Raw genomic sequence first — 20,921 nt, 5'->3', positions numbered from 1 at the left:
TGAAGGTACATTTTCCTTTTGGTGAACTGACGGGGATGTAAGATCAATGTCCTGATTGAGGTAAAAGACAAACTACCCAGGGCAGGAAAGCAGGTTTGGGCCTTAACGCCATCTTTTGTCCCTTTGCCAAACCAGAATGGGCTCTTTGCAGGATAAGGTCACCATTTCAGTCACTTGCCTTGCAGAGGTGATGGCTACAAGGCAGACCACCTTGCAGTTGAGAGTAGAGTGAGAAATGTCTCTAATGGTTTTAGATGGCAATTTCTGAAGCACAGAGGGAACCAGTTTCAGGTGCCACAGAGTTGAAGGAGAATAGAAAGGGGGAGTTGCAAAAAAGCTCACTAGCAATACACACCAAACTGAGCATGTGTAGAGGGACTCCAAAGACTGTCTTATTAAGAGACTGATTGGAGACAGTGGAAGAAGGGAAGGATCAGAGAAGATAGGATCAAAAAGCCTTCTGCAGAGGATCAACCCCTTAGATTCCACAGTGATTTTACTGTTGTGGGTCTAGTAACACTTTAAAGAAAAAATTTACGAAAAGAAAGTGCTAGCACGTCTTTACCTTAGCAGAGCTAAAGAAAAGATTTTATCCTGGATACTAGCAAAAATCATCCTGGTAGAAGAAGGGACTGACTTAGTTTTTTGTTGACTGACTGGTGTCCAATGCTCCTGTAGGCAGCAGAACAACCCAAAGGTTTCTGTGATCCTCGGACAAGAAATGTATTTTAAACTTCCCTCTTGAGGGGTGTGCCATCTTGTTGTGTGCATGGCGGTATGTATGTTTGGCTCTTTTTACTTAACCCCTTGCCCCAACTGTACACATACTGTACAACAGTTACAAAAAAGTTGCCGCCGTCTTTTCTGGGGCAGAGCTCATTTAAAATATTTTGCTGCAATGGGGAGATTTTGACATACTTTTTAGCAACCATGGGTGCTGGAGGAAAGAGGAGAGAGACCTTCCAGCTTGTTATCAGAGCTCAGTTGCATTTCTGATGGTATATGAGTGCATTAGTGTATATGGAATGGGCAGCTTGCACATCTGGAAAGGCACCATCATTGGTGAAAGATATATCCAGGTTTTAGAGCAGCATGTGCTCCTATCCATATGATGTTTTTTTCAGGGATAGTTTTGCATATTTCAGCAGGTAAGTGTTTAACCACATACTGCATCTATGACAACAATATGGATTCATAGTAGAAGAGTTTGGGTGATTAACTAGCATTCCTGCAGTCCATATCCCTCACCAGTTGATTTGACGAGTCTTGAAATGAAAAATACCACAAAGAAGACCCGGGACTTTTGAGAAATTAGAATCCTATATTCGTGAATTTCATTCATGCTGCCAGAACTGCCTATCACCCCCTTCTTGCTATTTACGGATGTGGAGAAGTCTTTTGATAGGGTCAACTGGCAGTTCACAAGAGCATATTGGGTTGGGGGGGTTATTCATGTTGGGCTGGATCTTTTCTCTCTACTCTTGCCATTTGAATGCTGTCAAGGTCAACGAAACATGTTCTGATTTTTTTCACATTATCGAATGGCTGTCCCTTGTAGCCCTTAATCGTTATACTCTCCCTAAAACCTTTTTTATATACAGTACGGGCAGATCGCGACATGATGGGATACCGGAAAGCTTCCAGGGTACATAAGCTGGATGACCTGATCTTTTTTTTGATGGACTCTGGCCAAATTACCTCAATTGTTGCATAAGTATGGCTCTCATTCCTATTTTTACAATTGACTTGTCTAAGTCCTCTGCCCCCTGAATTTCATTAGACCAGGCCATGATTGATGGTCTCTGTCCCTCTTTCACCTTCCAATGGGCTTCCGATGCCATTCGTTACTTGGGAGCCAATGTAACTCCAGACCCTGCTGCCCTTTATGTGGCCAATTTTGATCCCTTGCTTCTTAGGTTGCTGACAGATCTACCTTATTGGCACACACTCACCTTGACCTGGTTTGGCAGTTGTAGTGCCCTCAAGATGATGTTGCTGCCCAGGATTCTCTATTTGATGCAGGCTCTCCCTATCAGTTTGCCCACCCGCTTCAAATCCATCAAATCCCTGTTCCAAGAGTTTATATTGTCCTACCAGAAACCGTGCCTTTAACTTCAGCTTCTTCATCTCCCTAGAACTCAGGGAGGAGTGGGCCTTCTGGATGTGTGGGTTTATTATAGATTGGCTCACCTCACTAGACTGGCTGGCTGACTGGCATGGTCATGCTTGAAGCAAAGCACTGGGTGGCCATGGAGATGGAGAACCCAGGTGATACGGTTAGGAACCATTGTTTCTGGGCCATACTATGGGTACAAACAACAAACCTACATATGTGGTATGGTGTAAGAAGGATCAATTTATTTTGGGTTGTTCTTTTGGTGGTAGGTTATAGTAGTAGCAAGAAATATATTACAGCTAAATTAAAAAGACATTTTTTTTTTTAACTAGTTTAGGTCAGTTTCCTTGTGATACAAAAAGAGACATGTCCATTAACATTTACCTCCAAGTGAAAGCCCGATTTTTGTCATGGAAGAAAAGAGGCATAATACACCAGGATACACAAAGTAGTTGCAATGATATGTACAGTTTTACTAACTCGTGTCAAAGCTGCAAAAAAAAAATTTCAGACGTTAGGATTTGTTTTACCCTCTGTCATGAAGGGGTTAAACTGAAATGAGGTGGCATGCTATATCCCATATCAGACATTATTATAGGCATTGCTTTAGCCCACTTTGTCTCCATGTGTGACATAAAACTGAAAAACTGAGAGAATGTGGTCATGGTAATTTTTGGGGTTTTATGTTTTAATTGTCATTTTAATGACTATAGTTATAAGGGACTAAGGTCACCTAATATACTTAAAATGTATTCTACCTAAAGTACTAAACAGTATTATATACATTTGTAAGTTATCTACAATAATAATGGTACAATTCCTACACTCAGTGAGAGTGGCAGGAGTGGAAAGAAAAGGTGAATATAGCCTGCTACAGAAGTGGGCATTTTAATAACTTTTTTACTCTGTCCATGCATGGGCAAAGCACAGGTTCACGTTATTAGCCCAGAATTATTTACGATCTATTATTATCTACTAATATTAATTATTATCCAATTGTTATTGCTTCTGTGATGTAAAGTGGTTGAACATCCTCTCTGAGACATGGAGATGAATCAAATCCTCCTACATAAGTTGCATCTGTTTATCTGCAGTCCTCTTGTCTCTACAGCCATTCAAAGTGAATAATTTATACAGCTTGTCTGAGCTTTCAGAACGCAGTAGGCAGGGAGCTGACGTTACTCTGCAGAGCTCATTGAGGAGAACTGATTGGAAGGGTCTTATCGAGCAAACTGTTATTTCTTATATATTTTAACCTGCACCAATTTTTCTATATACGGTACTTAAAGCTAATGTGTTTTTATTTATTTTTTTGATTTTTAGGAGCAACACTGCCTCAAGTTCAGTAGCTGTAAAAGTGGGACATTCGGATGATGCTGCTACACCCGAACCCACTTTGCCAAGTGAAATGGAAGGTACTAGTTTTTTATTGTAACTAGTTCTATAAAAATGACTCTGTGGCTCACATAAATTTATCATACATACCTTTAATTGCCACTTGTGTAGTACAGTGCATGTATATTCTGGTGGGCTACAAATGGTTCGTAAGGTAAAACAGGCTGTAGCTAAATGAATGAATGCAAACTTTTGTGTTTGCAGAATATACTAAAGACTTTGCTTTACTCAAAGCAATGTTTTTTATTAAGTGCAATTTGGAGAGCTGAGTCAGTGGCTGGCTCTTATAACTCAGTCACTCCAGTGAGTTTTTTGTGCTGGAGTTCCCCAATGTGTATGCATGCCACACCATTACAAAGGTGAACCCACCCTTGATAGTTTTCACTTTCATATAATTAAGAATGCAACAAGAGGAGTGGAAATGCCCAATGCATACACAAGGGGATGGAAAGGGAAACAAAACCATAAAATATGAAAGGATGAATTTGCAGCCAGCATCCCTCAGAGATATAAGAACGGTAGAGAGTCCATAAAACTCAGCCTGTTCCTAAAATTATTTGGGTGGAATTCCATTTTAACCACTTCCCTACCGGCCATAATATACATATGTCACGGTAGGAAAGCAGTTATACCAGGATCATGGTGGAGGCTACAACCATGATCCTGGTATCAATTTTTAGGGCCAGCGATTCTCTGGGCAGCTGCTGGAATACTTTTACAGGTGGTGGAGGGGGAAGCCCACCAACGATGCACATGGCGGCATCCAGATCTGACCTTGCTGTGATGGGAACTGAAGCTGTTGTTCCCACTGTGTGACGGCAGAACCTGGTAGTGATGACTATTTTGTCACTTCCGGTCTGGCTTTTATTTTTTACTGGTCGCATAGCAGCCAGTCAGACTGATCTGTGCCTGATCAGCTGCATTGGAGCCCAAAGTAGAGATGGGGGGGTCTAATAGAGCCCTGATCTCTCCATAAAGAGCATCTGTCATTGCTATTGCTGTCAAAAGCGAGGTTTACATTCCTTTTGACTGCAAAAAAGTAATCACAAAATGTTTAACCACTTCCCCGCCCACTGCACATAAACGGCCAGGTGGACACTTCCTCCTCCTTCTGAGTGGATGTTCCTGAACGTTCCTCGGAAGGAGTGGGATCGCGCGGCTGCTTGATCCCGATGCACTTATGTCACCCAGACACGGCTCATCTTGGATCGGCAGGAGGGCTCTGTGATTGCCCCTCCTGATCACATAATGACTGTGTTCAAACCTAGCCATCATGTGATGTAAATAGAGAGCTGGTTGCTAGGGGATCGGCTCTCCTTCTCCTCACATGGAGCTTGTCAGTGAGGAGGAGGAGAGCAGATCTCTGCAGCCGGCTGGTGATCAGTGAGTATGAGCTGTTTTTTAAAGCTTTTTACACACTGATCATTGGCCCAGTGTCCCCAAAAAAGTCCCCACAGTAAAAACACCTGTCTCACCAAAATCATCTGTCCCAGTGATCATCTGTGCACAGATGATCGTACAAACCTATTATCATACACTTATCAGGTTTTTTTTTTTTTTTTTACCGAAGACATGTAGCAGAATAGATTCTGGCCTAAATTTTTGACTAAATTAGATTTTATTGGATTTCTTTTAAATCGGAAAGTAGAAAATATTGTGTTTTTTCAAAATTTTCACAATTTTCTTTTTTTTTTTTCCACTCATCACAAAAATTTAAAAACCAAGTGGTGAAGAAATAGCACCAACAGAAAGCTCTATTTGTGTGAACAAAATGATAAAAATTTAATTTAGGTACAGTGTAGCATGACCACGCAATTGTCATTCAAAGTGCGAGAGTGCCGAAACTGAAAATTGGTTTGGGAAGGAAGGGGGTGAAAGTGCCCAGTATTGAAGTGGTTCAAGAAACACTGTAAAAAAAATACCTTAATATCAGACCTCCTGTGTAAATCTAAAATGGTAACCTGCAAAGACTTTTAAAGTGTGTCCTACAGATCATTTTAAGTACTGTAGTTTGCCACCATTCCATGAGCATGCGCGATTTTAAAGCGTGACATGTTTGCCATCTATTTACTCTTTGTAACATCATCTTTTATATTGTACCAAAAATGGTATATAATATTGTTTTCATGTTCATAAAATTCATTAATGCGTATTATATCCAAAAAAATTGCGTTTGAAAAACCGATGTGCAAATACCATGTGGCATAAAAAATTGCAACATCCGCCATTTTATTCTCTAAGGCCTTTGCTTAAAATATATATATATATATAATGTTTGGGGGTTCGAAGTAATTTTCTAGCAAAAAAAAGTAGATTTTTACATGTATGTGAGACGTGTAAGAATTGGCCTGGTATTGAGGTGGTTAATAGGTTGTCTGCATTAAGTTATGTCCTCCATATATAGATCTTTAAATATCTATATCTACATTTTTATTTTGTCAAAAAACTCCTTATGTTATTGACATGCATATTCTACTTTTTTTTTTTTTTTAGTCACTGCTGTTTCTGCTGAACAAGATGCGGCTGCACTTCCCGACAACATGGAAACAGACCCAAATAGCACAAAGATGAGTTCTGAACAACCAAATGCAAGCTCAAGTATGGATGAGCAACCTGAGACATCAAAAAACGCAGCACAGTCCGACGTGTCTGAAAGTTCCAGCCATCGAGAAACTGACAGCGATGACAACACAGTTCGGTTGCCTCCAAGAGCTCAGACTCAAAACAGGTGAGTTAAGAGCTAAAGTTCTTATTGTGTGCTGCATCAAGACCTAATTCTGTCAATACTGAAATACCCCCTGCACAATTAACTGAACACACAAAACAAAAATCCAAACGTTTCATATTCAAAGTTACTAATGTGTTGCCGCCTGCACTGAAGTGTTCCCACATTTGCCAAAAATATCTGCCAATAAAGTGCTGTGCAGCATTCTAAAACAGTTGTGCACCAAAAACAATTTATGAAAATTGTAAAATTTCCTCTGTATCCTCTGTGCTGGAAAATGTATACAATACAACTGTATCTAGTCAAAAGTAACAAGTGAAATGAATAAAAACAACCTAACAGTCCAACATGTTTGTAAATCACAAGTGTCAGTGATCCAATCTGTATGATCCAAAAAACACAAGTAAAGTAAGACTACATAAAAGTCCAACATGTTGGTTCATCACAAGTGCCCATGAATAAACTGTGACTCCCATGTGTTCCACCACCTATCACCTTATGCTCTCATCTGAGGAAGATATTGCCCTATATCATGAGTGCTCAACCTGTGGCCCTCCGGCTGTTGCGGAACTTCAAGTCCCATCATGCCTCTGCCTTTGGGAGTCATGCTTATAATTGTCAGACTTGCAATGCGTCATGGGATTCTGCAACAGCTGCAGGGCCACAGGTTGAGCACCCATGATCTAAATCTCACAGCGCCTTGCCCTTTAAGGGATTTTTTTTGTACCTGCTGGACACCTCTGAAATGATCACATGCCTCCATCCAGTATGGTTCTTTCACAGCATGTGGCTCAAAGAAATAAAAACCATCATCATACTTGCCACTCCATTAACACCACTTTTATGGTAAAAAATAAAATAAAACCTGTTGCCCCCTTTAAGAGAATTTTCAGATTGTTAAACTCACAATGTACATCGTTCATCCACATTTGGGTGTGCATACTGATGTCCTAAGATCTGCTTCCCAGGTGTGCGCGTTGATGTCGTAGGCCCCACCTCAACAGACTTCAGTAATGAGATTTGCCCTCCTTTTGTTCCCATCTCTGTCCTAAGCCACCTTTTGGAATTTTGGGTATTCCAAACAATCATGGTGGTTTTTCAGTTCCCCTATTGCAAAATTAATACTATAAAAGAAATTTAAATCCAACAGGGAGAGAGGGCACTCCATCATAATTGGCACTGCGAGAGGGCACTCATTATAATTGGCACTGCACATATGCAGACCTCAGAACTCAAGCTCTGAGATATCTCCATTGTACAAATCTGCCTAGGTAGGGCAGCCCAGTAAGCATTAGGCAGTGGTTGGTTTATGAAACCTACTGAAAAAAAAATTGTTTTACAGGATACACCAAAAGCAGTTCCGTAAAATCAGAATTAAACCCCAAACCAAAAATGCATTAATGACTGCATCAGTTTTCTTTTCTTTGGCTTTACCCCCCTCCTGTTTTCAACTGGTGATCTGGTGAGTAACTTACCACACCACAGGAGGCACAGCAGACAGCAATATTGTAAGTCTGACGGGAAGAGAGTGTTAAATGTATTAGCAGATTTAGATACACTAACAAATTGAAGCCAAACGCCAGCTCTCAATTTATAGTCCGTTACAGCAAACAGTTGTTTTCCTTTTGGGATAAACGCCTTGCATGAATAAATAAGATGATCATTTTAATCACACCTGCCAGTGCTAAGTGGTTTGTCTCATCAATGTAAAGTCATACGTTTTGCTGAAGATTACCAGATAGAAATAGAAGAAAGAAAGCCTAAAAAAGAAAACTAATACAGCCATCACATCTAAGTATTGGTAAGCTGGATTATAATAAATGTTTGCTTTTGGGTATAAATGTTACCCCATTTAAATCAACAGTAATGTTTATTTGAAACATGTAATATACAGTGGGAAAAATAATTATTTGATGCCCTGCAAATTTTGTAAGTTTGCCCATTTACAAAGAAATGAAGGGTCTATATTTTGTATCATAGGTGTATTTTAAGTGATGAAGACAGAATATCAACCAAAAATCCAGAAAAAACACATGATACAAATGTTATAAATTTGAGTTGCAGTTCAGTGGGTAAAATAAGTATTTGATCCTCAAGCAAAACATGACTTAGTACTTGGTGGAGAAACCCTTGTTGGCAAGCACAGAGGTAAGACGTTTCTTGTAGTTGGTTACCAGGTTTCCACACATCTCAGGAGGGATTTTGACCCACTCTTCTCTACAGATCTTCTCTAAATCCTTAAAGTGGATGTAAATTCGATTCATGAAATTTGCGCTGGACACATATATCTGCAGTGTTTTATCTCTCTTTAAAGCACTATGTCCTGCAGCTGTGTCCTGCTCCGTTCTTCTGTTATCAGCATGATAACTTGTAATAAGTTCTCCATCACGTGATAAAAGCAGCCTGAGTTTTGTGTTGAGGAGGTTGCTACAAATTAGCATAGCCCTGAACTATTCAATGATCAGCTATGAAAGCTTCCACCTATGAGGAGAGGGGGGGTGTGTCTTTCCTCTAACCAGTTGTCTTGGTTGTATGCCCAGACTTCACTGCAGTGTTTGAAAAGGAAGAGAAAATCTCCTAACACAATATGAACTCTCTAAACCGTATATAAAGCTGAACACAGCAGATATGCATGTAAAACGTATGTAGGGAGATTTGGTTTATCACTGTATATCATCTGAGGCTGTTCACTTCACTGGATATATGTGTGATTTTACATCCACTTTAAGGTTTCTTGACTGTCATTGGGCAACTCGGATTTTCAGCTCCCTCCATACATTTTCTATAGGATTAAGGTCTGGAGACTGGCTAGGCTACTCCATGACCTTTAATGTGTTTCTTCTTGAGTCACTCCTTTGTTGCTTTGGCAATATGTTTCGGGTCACTCTCATGCTGAAATGCACATCCATGACCCATCTTCACTGTTCTGACTGAGGAAAGAAGGTTCTCATACAAGATTTTACAAAACATGGCCCCATTCATTCTGGCAAAGTCAGTCTATACCTTTTAGTAGAGAAACCGCCCCAAAGCATCAAAACATAATGTTACCACCTCTGTGCTTGACTGTAGGGATGGTGTTCTTAGGGCCATAGTCAGCATTTTTCTTCCACCAAACACGGCGAGTCCATCTCCTTCAAGAAGGCACATGTACAGTCATGCCAATGAACCTTTAAATGATTCCGAGAAGGATTGGGAGAAAGTGCTGTGGTCATATGAGACCAAAATTAAGTTATTTGGCATTAACTCGACTTTCTGTGTTTGGAGGAAGAAAAATGCTGACTATGACCCTAAGAACACCATCCCTACAGTCAAGCACTGAGAGATGTAATTCTGATGCTTTGAGACTTTCATTGCTAAAGGTACAGGCCAACTTTGATGTTTTAAAAGAGCCAATGGATTGGATGAGAACCTTCTTTCCTCAGCCAGAACACTGAAGATGGGTTATGGATGAGTCTTCCAGCATGACCATGACCCAAAACATACTGCCAAGGCAACAATAGAGGGGCTCAAGAATGACATTAAGGTCATGGAGTGGCCTAGTCAGTCTCTAGACCCTAATCCTATAGAACATTTATGGAGGGAGCTGAAACTTCAAGTTGCCAAGAGACAGCCAAGAAACCATAAGGATTTAGAGAAGATCTGTAAAGAAGAGTGGACTAAAATCCCTCCTGAGATTTGTGCAATCTTGGTCACCAACTACAATCAACGTCTTGCCTCTGTGCTTGCCAACAAGGGTTTCTCCACCAAGTCCTAATTCATGTTTTGCTTGGGAATCGATTACTGTGTTTACTCACTGAACTGCAACTCAAATTAATAACATTTGTATCATGTGTTTTTTCTGGATTTTGGTTGATATTCTGTCTCCATCATTTAAAATACACCTATGATAAAAATGATAGAATCTTCATTTCTTTGTACGTGGGCAAACATACAAAATCTGCAGGGGATCAAATAATTATTTTCCCCACTGTAGTTGTATCTAATCATGGACATATTTTAATCGGACCTATAAGTTGATCAATGAAATTTAAATGAAGTGTGGTATTTTTCTCACCTTGACAGATTTAATGTTGGAAGTCCATCACTAAGTGATAGGTTAACGAGGTAACTGTAAATTGCACTGCTATGAAATGTACTAACTTGAGTGAATATTAACAGCTGGTTGAAAAAACAGTCCAACAGGGTTTTATTGGACAATGAGGGTTGGCAGGGCTTCCTTAAAGTGGAAGTAAACTCCCCTATCGTTTCCAGCCAAGGAAGCTGCCATCTTTGCCTCTGTTTAATCTTCAACTGCTATGGTGCTGCACATGTGATTCGTTATGACACCAGCCATTGGATGGTTTGATAGTTTGGCTGAGAGCACAACCAATGTGCAGTTAGCATTCCCGGCATGCCTTTTTTTTTTTTTTTTAACTGTTTAAATCCATGGGTTAACTTCCACTTTAACAGTTTTTCCTCGTGTCCCTTATAGATGAGTACTTGTGCTGGCATGAAATCAGATAAACCCTTTGAGTATATAATAAAACTGTCATTATGTGCAGTCATTTTTAGGTTTGTGAAACACCTAGCTGTGTGTGTTTGATGTGCTGTGTGAAAATGTTTTTCTTGCTTGTGTTTTTTGAGAGACCAAGACAACACGGTCACTTCCAGAGCTAATAGGTCTCCCAAGGTGTGGAATAACAGATGTCAGATAAAATGGTGGTGTGAAAGGTATTTATGGTATCCAAAACTGGGTGGATGCTGCCTTCCTCAGATGGGGTAATCCGAAAGGATCTGCAAGAAAGACAGAAATGGAAGGCACGCACACCTAGTGCATTACCAAAGATAATTTAATAAATTTTTATATAAAAGTGGGTACTCACAAAATGCAACTGACAAAAGGCCATAAACACAGTGCATGGTCATGCACAGAACATGGGGTACAGCTGATGCATTTCTGGGGCACACCCACTTCCTCAGAGCTAGGCTAGTCTTCTACACCATGGACAAACGCCATCATGAAATACACATATATATATATATATATATATATATATATATATATATATAATTCATTTTTGTAGCTGCTTTTAAGTAGCTTCTTGTTTATACAAAAACCTTTTTAATGTCATGAAAGTGATGGCCATTTTTTGTATGGTCAAAAATGTGTCTACACCAGACCATTAGTCCTACCTATATGGCCAGAAGTATGTGGACATCCCTCCAAACTAGTGGGTTCAGTTTGCCCCAGTGTACCATTAATGCTACAGCAGTACCATTTTAGAAAATAGTGTGCTTCAAAACTTTTGGCAACAGTTTTTGGGGAATATATTTGCAGAAAGCCAGGTCCATGAACACATGGTTTAATGAGTTTTATGTGCAATATGTCTAGTAGCATGCATAGAATCCTTTCTGCAACTCTGAGACCTCGCCCTTTAGTTCTGACTTCACCCTTAAGATAAATTAGAAATCCACTGTAATTGTGAGCCAGGTCTTCTCATCCAACATCAATACTTGCTCTCACAAATGCTCTTTTCACTGAATGTGTACAAATTCCTTCAGTTACACTAAAATCTTGTGGGAAGCCAGCCATAAGAGTGATGCCAGTTATGACTACAAAGAGGGATGAGCAACTCTATATTCATGCCCATGGTTTTGGAATGGGATGTTGAACAATCTTACATAACCGTACTGGTTAGGCGCCCACAAACCTTTGGCTTTAGAGTTTTTATGAGGTTTAAAATTTTGGGAGATGTTTCTGCAGAGAAGGCAATCATAATTGAATGAGGTTTGGACATCATGCAAACATTATGAGAAGGTAGCCACTGAACCTACATTCAGCACATGGGCACACGAGGTATGGGCATACGAGGTATGGGCATAAAAGGATCTGGAAGCAGGCCCCTGTTCACTTTAACATCTTCCATGAGTTTCTTTGCCCATATCTATTAAAGAAAAGTCCTAAGGTTGATCTGCCCTTGCTGCAGTTTTCTCTGCTAGTGCCAATGGATAAAAATTGATATTTTATCTATACAATAGTTTAGAAGAGAGCTCAACTTTATTCTGCTTACCTAAATGATAGGTCAGATATTAGACTGCTGTGTTTCATGATAAAGTAAAACTAGCTTGCTGTATTATGCCAGCCACCTATATAATAATGTACTTGTTGGATGGTCAAATCATGTGCAAAGTTTTACCATTCTACTAACGGAGTGCAATGCACGTTGTGTGTTTGGGGAAGAAGTCGTGTGCCTCTCTGTTCATACTAAAACTGGAAAACTGTACTTCATATGGTAATGCAGTGTGCAGAAGGAAATGTAATTCCAAAATCTTCTTTTTTTCCTAAAAATTATAGCATGCAGAGTGACAAACTAGAGCATGAGAGAGTCTTCTGCCTTTTTTTTTTTTTTAACATTCATTGTGGTTTTCATTGTCTGGAATGAATTGGCAATTGCAATACATTCAAAATGATGAAAATGGAGTGTAGGTTATATTCTTCTCAGCTTCTTTTTTTTGTTTTATAGCTAATAAAAGATCAAAACAGTCTGGGAAGCTATACATTTGAGTGAAGTCGGTAGTGTATGCAGTGCACTCGCCCGGGCAGTCCATCGCGCTGGAAGCTGTGGCGCGCTCGACTGCGCCACGGAGCAAGTTTTTTTTTGGGCAAATGAAGCGCCTCGTCTGCAATCTCATGATTGCATTGACATGGCGCTTCCCATATTGCACTGTGCCCGGCGCCCGGACACAGTGCACATAAGGACATTTAAAAAATATTAATAATAATTGTTCGTTTTTTTTTTACTGCCTGGGGGGCGCGGCGCTCGGCGCCCCCTGTGGATGGGCCACCACTGGATATGACCATGTGAACCACATTACTTATTAAAAAATACAAGCTTAGAAACGTAATACTACTTTTTGGCCACATGCCATGAGGGACGTCTGATAGTTTGTTAAGCGATGGGTGTTTCTTGTATAAAGTATATCTAATGCCCATATAGTTAGGATCTTTAACCTTGATGTGCTGCAGTAGAAGGCCTAAATAGCAAGTATTTGACTATTTTAGCAGAAATGCACACCTTTTGGAGTTCCATAGGGGATCCTACTTTAAACACTGAACAGGGGAATTGGCAGAGAATCCCTACACCAAAATTTTAACATGCATAAAAAAAGGATATAAATATATAATCTATATAAAACTCTGGTTAGGACACATCTGGAGTACTCCGTTCAGTTCTGGTCACCAGTCCTCAGAAGGGATGTGTTGGAACTGGAGACCAGTGAAGGGCAACTAAATTAATAAGGGGCCTGGGCGACCTCAATTATGAGGACCAACTACAAGCACAAAATGTATTCTCGCTGGAGAAGCGACCCTTAAGAGGGGACATGATGGTCATTTTAAAAATATCTCGATGGTGATCCCAGCATAGGAAAAAAACGATTCAGTCTCAGGGAGTGTAAGAGGACATGGGTCCACACAATGAGATTGGAGGAGAAGCATTTTGGATGGACTATTGTCTTTATTCAACCTTATCTACTATGTAATTATATGTCTGTGGTCTAAAAATAGATTGCAGAATTATTTTATTTTTTCATATCTATTCTTTCTAGAAAATATATTTTTTGTTATATTTACCTTGTCAAAATTGTGTGTGATGTCTGCTTTATATTTTCATCTGCTTTCAACAGGCTTCTTTTGAAGCGTAGCTGAAAACTGAAGTCTTAAACTTGCTTAACCAGTTCCCGACCGGCACACGACATTGTACGTCGGCAGAATGGCACGGGCAGGCAAACTGGCGTACAGGTACGTCCAGTTGAAATTGCCGCCCTGCCATCGCGTGCGGGGATACCCGCGATCGTCTCATGGGGAGGCTGAACGGGGAGATGCCGATGTAAACAGCATCTCCCCGTTCTGCCTAGCAACAAGTGACACTGATCTCTGCTCCCTGTGATTGGAGCAGAGATCAGTGTTCACTAGCGCACAGCCCAGCCACCCACAGTTAGTAACACGCCCCTAGGACATGCTTAACCCCTACACTGCCAGTGTCATTTACACAGGAATCTCTGCATTTGTATAGCACTGATTGCTGTATAAATGACTGGTCCCAAAAATGTCCGATGTGTCCGCCATAATGTCGCAGTCGCAATAAAAATCGCTGATCGCCGACATCACTAGTAAAAAAAAAAAAATGTATAAAAATGCCATAAAACTATCCCCTATTTTGTACACACTATATAAATTTTGCGCAAACCAATCAATATTCGCTTATTGCGTTTTTTTTTTTTTTTTTTTTTTTTAACCAAAAATATGTAGAAGAATACGTACTGAGGAAAAAAATGTTTTTTTTATATATTTTTGGGGGATATTTATTATAGCAAAAAGTAAAGAATAATGTGTTTTTTTTTTTTTGTTTTTTTTTTTTCAAAATTGTCGCTCGCTCTTTGTTTATAGTGCAAATAAAAAAACCACAGGGGTGATCAAATACCACCAAAAGAAAAAGCTCTATTTGTGGGGAAAAAAGGACGTCAGTTTTGTTTGGGAGCCACGTCGCACGACCGTGCAATTTGTCAGTTAAAGCGACGCAGTGCCGAATCGCAAAAAGTGGTCTGGTCTTAAGCCAGCAAAATGGTCTGGTCGGAAAGTGGCTTTTGTCTCCTATAAGGTCAACGTTTCATTTCTACAAATCCCATGGCCTTGTTTTACCATAATGCCACTCGCGGACTAGTTCCTAGGGTAGCTGGGTATCGGGGTGAATAACTCAAAATTTACATTTAAAATTCATAATGTTTGTCTTATTTTCTTTCCTTATTGCGTCCACCTCTGGTCATTGATGGCAAGAGAACTGTTGGCAGAAGGGGATGTTTGGAGAAGTCAGCAGATTCTTTATTTTTCAGAAAACCTAAAACTATCTCTACTTTCTCTTGCTTGATGGTTTGCAACGTTGAAAAGCTGCTCTGCCCATAAAATGCATTCTGTGCTGCTTTCAGTATATTCACATTCTAGAATTCGTTTTTACTGAAATAATCATATTACGCAAGGGATGAAACTTTTACAATTGGCTGTCATCATTAAATTATGCCTAGGGCAACAAGATGCCAAATATGGCCCTGTAAAATCCATCTATTAGAGATCTGCTTTGACCTACAGTTTACCTCCATCCGACCTGCTTTAAGAGAATTTTGCAGTTCCATAGACTTGTGTGTTTATATGACAATTGGGGCTTTTTTTTGGTGATCTTGTCCTGCAAAAATGATTTACTTTTATACGATCCATAAACCAAAAATTAGCAAAATGTAAAGTTTTGTGTGTGTGGGTTTTTTTTTTTTTTTTTATTTTTTTTTTTTTTACTTTTCATCATAGTTGTAAAAAAAAAAAAAAAATACATATTAATGATTAGAAAAAAATCAACAGGAAAATAATTAAGTGGAATAAGTAGTTCTGAAAAATAAAAATTAATAAGCTGTTAACCAACTGGAACCTTCAAAAGATCTGGGAATTAACGACTGTTGTAGAGGGCAGAGTAATCGATATTGAAGATAAATTCAGTGGTCCGGGAAGTCTGTGCCACACATCAGCTAGCTACCAGTAATAGAGCAGATGACATGGAAAATTGTCTGCCGCGTGAAAATATACATATTGTATGTCTTCCGGAGAAGACAGAGGAAAAAGATCCAACCTCATTTGTAGCAGGGTGGCTTATTGATGTATTCGGAAAGAGCGCTTTCTCCCCATTTTTCACTTTCGAGTGGGCTCATCACACTCCGGGCCGCCTTTTGCAACCTGGGCTAGCCCCCCCAATGCCAAGACTGATCCTGGCCCATTTCTTCTTACATTACAAGGACAGGGAAGCAGTGCCGAGATGTGCCCGGGAGCGAGCAAATGTTCAGTTTAATGGCACCAGGGTATCCTTTTATCCAGACTTCATTGTGGAAGTGCAGAGATGCCATGCCAAGTTCTCAGATGTGAAAAGGCAATTGAGGATACTGCAATTATGAAATGGTGTACCCTGAAAAGCTTATGGTTATCGTTAACCGGCAGGCACAGTTCTTTGAATCAGCCCAAGAAGCTGCTACCTGGCTCAACCATAATGAACAAGACCCTACACCATCGCAGAGAGGATGAAGGTGGTAAATTAAACTTGGCATACACCTACAAGCTCGGGCGCCTGGTCCTGGTTTGCTTAAAACTCTCTATAGGCTCTGTAAGGAAACTTCCCCCTTTTATTTCCAATTTGCCAATTAAGTTTTTGTTCTGCTGGAAGACATGATATCATTCTTGGAACCATGAGCTATTCTGTGAGTTGATCTATGCGAAAAGTACAGAAAAAAAATCAATTTTTTTCGGTTTAACTTCTGGGTTACTTTGGCCTGACTTGTTGACGGCCTTGTGGTGTTTTTATTTTTTTATTTTTTTTTACATGCCTTTTATACACTGCAGGCTTTGTCTAGAGGGTAGATGAGTCTGGACCTACCACTATGCAAGAGTTGGCACTGTTGTGCCGTGTTGTTTTCAGCTTGTGATATCAGCCCTTTTATGGGCGAGGAGAGGGTGGAAAGCTTTCCCTACAAGTTTTTCCAATCGAGGTTCATCCAGTCATGTTAGTTCCTGTGTCCTTGTGTTCCCAAGAAGATTTTTATAGGTATACCACTGACATTGTGACACTATTTTTGTCCCTCTCCAGTTATCCCCAATGGCTGAAATACCTGTAATATCTTAGTATGTCCTAATGAATGGTGTACCACTCCACTCACACTTCATTTTCCAGAGTTGTGAACATACTGGTGCATAGCTCTATAGACTTCCAGGAGTTTGATGTATGTATAGACTCTGAAGGACGTTTTATTTTTTTGTACTGTCGTATTGAATCACTACAATGTATTCTTGCTTGCATATATCTACCTCCTCCTTTTGCAGTAGCAATCCTGTTCCTGTTGTCATATTTGGAGGGTAGATCCGACTTGCTGTTGATAGTGGGAGATTTCAATTGCTGGTTGAGCCCTTCCATGGACCCAGTCTCTGGGTCTCCTATCGCATTGAGGGGGATCTCCACTGCTAAGGTTGCTCAATGAGGTGGGTTGGGTAGATATATGGAGGCATAATAACCCTTTGGCTAAGCAGTTTCCTGTTTTTCCAATACACATGGTACTTTGTCCAGAATTGACCTGGCAGCGGGCAACTTGGCCATGCTCCCATCCATCTCGGAGGTCTTGTATAAACCCTGCGTTGTGACCATTCACATGTGTCCCCACTGTCTAGGCTGCCTAGGGCACCCTGGAAATGTAATGCCTTCTGACTGAAGTTCTTTTTATCTCACGAGGGGATGGAGCAGAGCACGCGCAAGTTCTTTACTAATCAGGATTCTGCCGCCTCCACTCTAGCCCAGTGGGAAGCATTTAAGGCATATTTGAGGGGACTCATTACAGAAATTACTAAGGTTAAGTGACATTCCTCTGGACTGAGGGAGGAGTTGGAGAAACGGGTACATGCATTGGAGATGCAATATGTGCAGGGCCCTACTGACTCAGGGAGGCATGGCAGTCTGATCAGTCAGCGTATGAGCAGCTGTTGTCCTCCACGGCGGAGAATAGAGGTTCTTTTCTAGGTTTGCATTCTTTGAGGAGGGTGAGAGCACGGGTCGCCTTCTGGCTAGGATTGCTAATTCCCAGCAATGTTCTCCTTCTATTGGAGCTATTAGAACAACAGAGGGAAAACTAGTGCACTCCCTGGATAAACTCTTGCAGGAATTCACAAGCTTCTATACAAAACCTGAAGACTTGACAGGCTATTTAAATGGCATCAACTTCTCACAACTCACAGATGAGCAGAGGAGAGCCTTTAACATGCCAATTACTTTAGAGGAGCTGCAAACGGCACTCAATGAGTTTCCTAATTGTAAGGCCCCTGGAGAGGACGGTCTGCCCATGTAAATTTACAAACCATATGCGGGAATCCTTCTACCTAAATTGCTGGGGGGGTTTAATGCAGCTAGGGAGCAACAGGTACTACCTCCATCTATGTCCAAAGCCAACATCATGTTAATTTTAAAACCTGGTAAGGTTCCGGTGGACCCAAGCTCATATAGACCCATCATTGTTACAGAGTGACATTAAATAGCCAACTGGAACCAACCAAGCATCTAGTTAATAGAAGCGGTTTAACATTTCTTTGTTTTTGTTCCGTATTAATCAATATGCCCACAAGCCATTACAATTCCCTACTTTATTAATGTATTCCAATTAGTACAGCAATAGCTATGGTGGTAAAAGACAATATACTATGTTAGTTTTCTGAAATATTTTATTTGTTTTCTAGGAGATCTGCTGCAGCTCGAATTCAAGAGCTGTTTAGAAGAAGAAAAGAGAGAAAAGAACTGGAAGAATTGGATATGCAAAATGTTCGTCAACCATCCCCTAAAATCCTGTTCAAGGGGCATCGGAATTCCCGGACTATGGTAGGAAGATGTTTCCAAAGGCTGACTATATACAGAAAGAGAAGTCCTGTGTTCTGGTGATAATTTATAGCACAAACAATCATAGCTGTCTGTTATCTGTCTGCCAATATAAATGGGACATCTTTGGTGCTTTGATTCAGGTGGACCTAGCATTGGATATTTTCTCATGTTACGTTCAAGCATGCTCGCTAATGTGCATGTGTAACGTGTACAAGTATTTATTACCCCTTACAAAGATCACAGTATTTTCCCTGACAATACCTTCATCTAGTTAAATTTCAAAGTTATCAAGCAGATGAACCCAAATTAGAAAGCCACTGGCAAAAACAATATGTATAAGATGGTAAACTGCATATACAAACAGTAAATTGCTGTGCTAAAATGACAAAAGTCCCATAAATGTTACAGCCCAATTAGAAGTGATATAATCCAATCATGAAACTAGTAGCTCATGCCAAGGAAAATGTGAGGGATTAAGTGTTCAGCATATATGAAAAAATAGCTTATAAAAAGTTGTAACACCCAGGAGCGCCTCCACCATATAATATGAGATAGTCGCTCACCAGAGGAAATGGACTCTAGATTATAAGATTTGTGAGCTCAGTATGATGGAATATCCCTAAGATAGGTGTCACCAACCCTCTTTCCTTTGCAGCGAAACAGGAGACCTGTATGGCTTTTCTTTGCTGTCCAATGGGAACACTCACATAGGGAATAATCAATGGTTCATCAGCAAATCATGCCATTATAATCACATTTGCAAATACAATGATCGCTACGAGGCCGGAAGACCCCTTCTCTGCCATCTTCAGTCTCTGTCACCTGTCCTCCAGCTCTGTATCAGGTGTGAGTGGTCCTGTGTTCCCTATGTGAGTGTTCCCATTGGACACCAAAGAAAAGCTATGGAGGTCTCCCGTTTCGCTGCAAAGGAAAGCGGGTTGATGACTCCTGTTTTAAGGATATCCATTCATACTCCGCTCATGACTCTTATAATCTAGATTCCATTTCCTCCCCTCACATTTTCCTTGAAGTGATCTACTTGTTTCGTGATTGGACTATATTAGTTCTAAGTGGACTGTAACATTATTGCCTTCATCTAGTTTTCACCCCAGGTGCTTTAAATGATTTAAGCATAAACCAGGGCCAGCATCTACTTCTGGCTTAGATGGTGACTGATTGACAGAATTATGTAAATATGGTGTCTGGGCAGTTCTTGGCCATGTTCACAAAGAAATGCAGCAGACTAATGACATCATATGAGCCAAAGGTTCTTGACTGGATGTATTGGCTCTGAGATTTGAACTTGCAACGCCTTAAAGCCCAACTCCAGGCTCCATGATCCTCTCACCACCCCCCCCCCCCTTTTTTTTTTTTCTTTCTTTAAACAGGATTTAGTCTGTTAGCATTTATGGTGACAAATTGCCTTCTATTAGTAAATATCGAGAAACACATATAGAGTAGGGAGGCTCTACACCTCAATAATAAAAGAACAGGATAGTTCACCCAGGGGTTTTTGAGCATCACAAATGAATGATCAATGACAATGCGTTGGTATATAAAATGTATTTTAATTATACAAAATAATTTAACATTTCACAGAATTTTTAAATATGAGGTCTGGCTTCAAAAATGTTTTTGACATCATCCATCATACATAGCAACAATTAAGGATATAACCAAACAATGCAGCATTGCAGCCATGAACTTAAAGGGGTTTAAGCTCATGGCTGGTTTGCTGGCTTTGGTACTTTGAGTTACTGACATGAAACAAATAAAAGGATCAGTTAAATCGGGCAAAACTTAGAAAACACATTGGCATACTGTATCTAGGGTCTACAAGGGTCAGCATTGACTTCCAATCATCTAGCATTTTAGGAAGCTTTTATTTTGATTTCCAAGTCCCACTTTGACTTTGTGTATTCCAAAAACCTGTTATGCCTATTTTAAATTTTTAAAATGATTTTTTTTCAGATCAAAGAGGCTGGCTTCTGGGGTAAAAACTTTGTCGTAAGCGGGTCAGACTGTGGTCACATCTTTATTTGGGATCGACACACGGCTGAGCATCTAATGCTCTTAGAAGCAGACAACCATGTGGTTAATTGTGTTCAACCACATCCATATGATCCAAGTAAGTTTTTCTTTTATAGCTGTCAGATTAAAAAATTTAGTCTTGGATCCCTCTTCACAAACACATACTGTGATCTGTTTTGAGAGCTACAGGCGGCACTTCATTTATCAAAGCTTAAAGCAAAGTTCA

The 20,921-nt window shown here is 40.1% G+C and overlaps 1 protein-coding gene across 4 annotated transcripts in view; it reads left to right on the top strand.

Moving 5' to 3' along the window:
• DCAF6 (DDB1 and CUL4 associated factor 6) overlaps nt 1-20,921 on the top strand; it is a 208,167-nt gene that overhangs the window by 164,785 nt on the left and 22,461 nt on the right. For 3 of the 4 annotated variants that reach the window (XM_077481106.1, XM_077481103.1, XM_077481104.1), the window contains 5 exons: nt 3,440-3,531; nt 6,005-6,239; nt 10,299-10,340; nt 18,526-18,664; nt 20,636-20,792. In XM_077481106.1, coding sequence (XP_077337232.1) covers nt 3,440-3,531; nt 6,005-6,239; nt 10,299-10,340; nt 18,526-18,664; nt 20,636-20,792 — 665 coding nt within the window. The remainder of the gene's footprint in view (nt 1-3,439; nt 3,532-6,004; nt 6,240-10,298; nt 10,341-18,525; nt 18,665-20,635; nt 20,793-20,921) is intronic. The other variant, XM_077481105.1, reaches the window with a different exon arrangement.

This window comes from Lithobates pipiens, unplaced genomic scaffold, assembly GCF_037356315.1.
Source record: "Lithobates pipiens isolate NorthernLeopardFrog02 unplaced genomic scaffold, aLitPip1_a1.2 Scaffold_16, whole genome shotgun sequence".
Lineage (NCBI taxonomy): Eukaryota > Metazoa > Chordata > Amphibia > Anura > Ranidae > Lithobates > Lithobates pipiens.
Note: the sequence above shows the minus strand (reverse complement) of the source record. Positions and strands in the feature narration are given on the sequence as shown.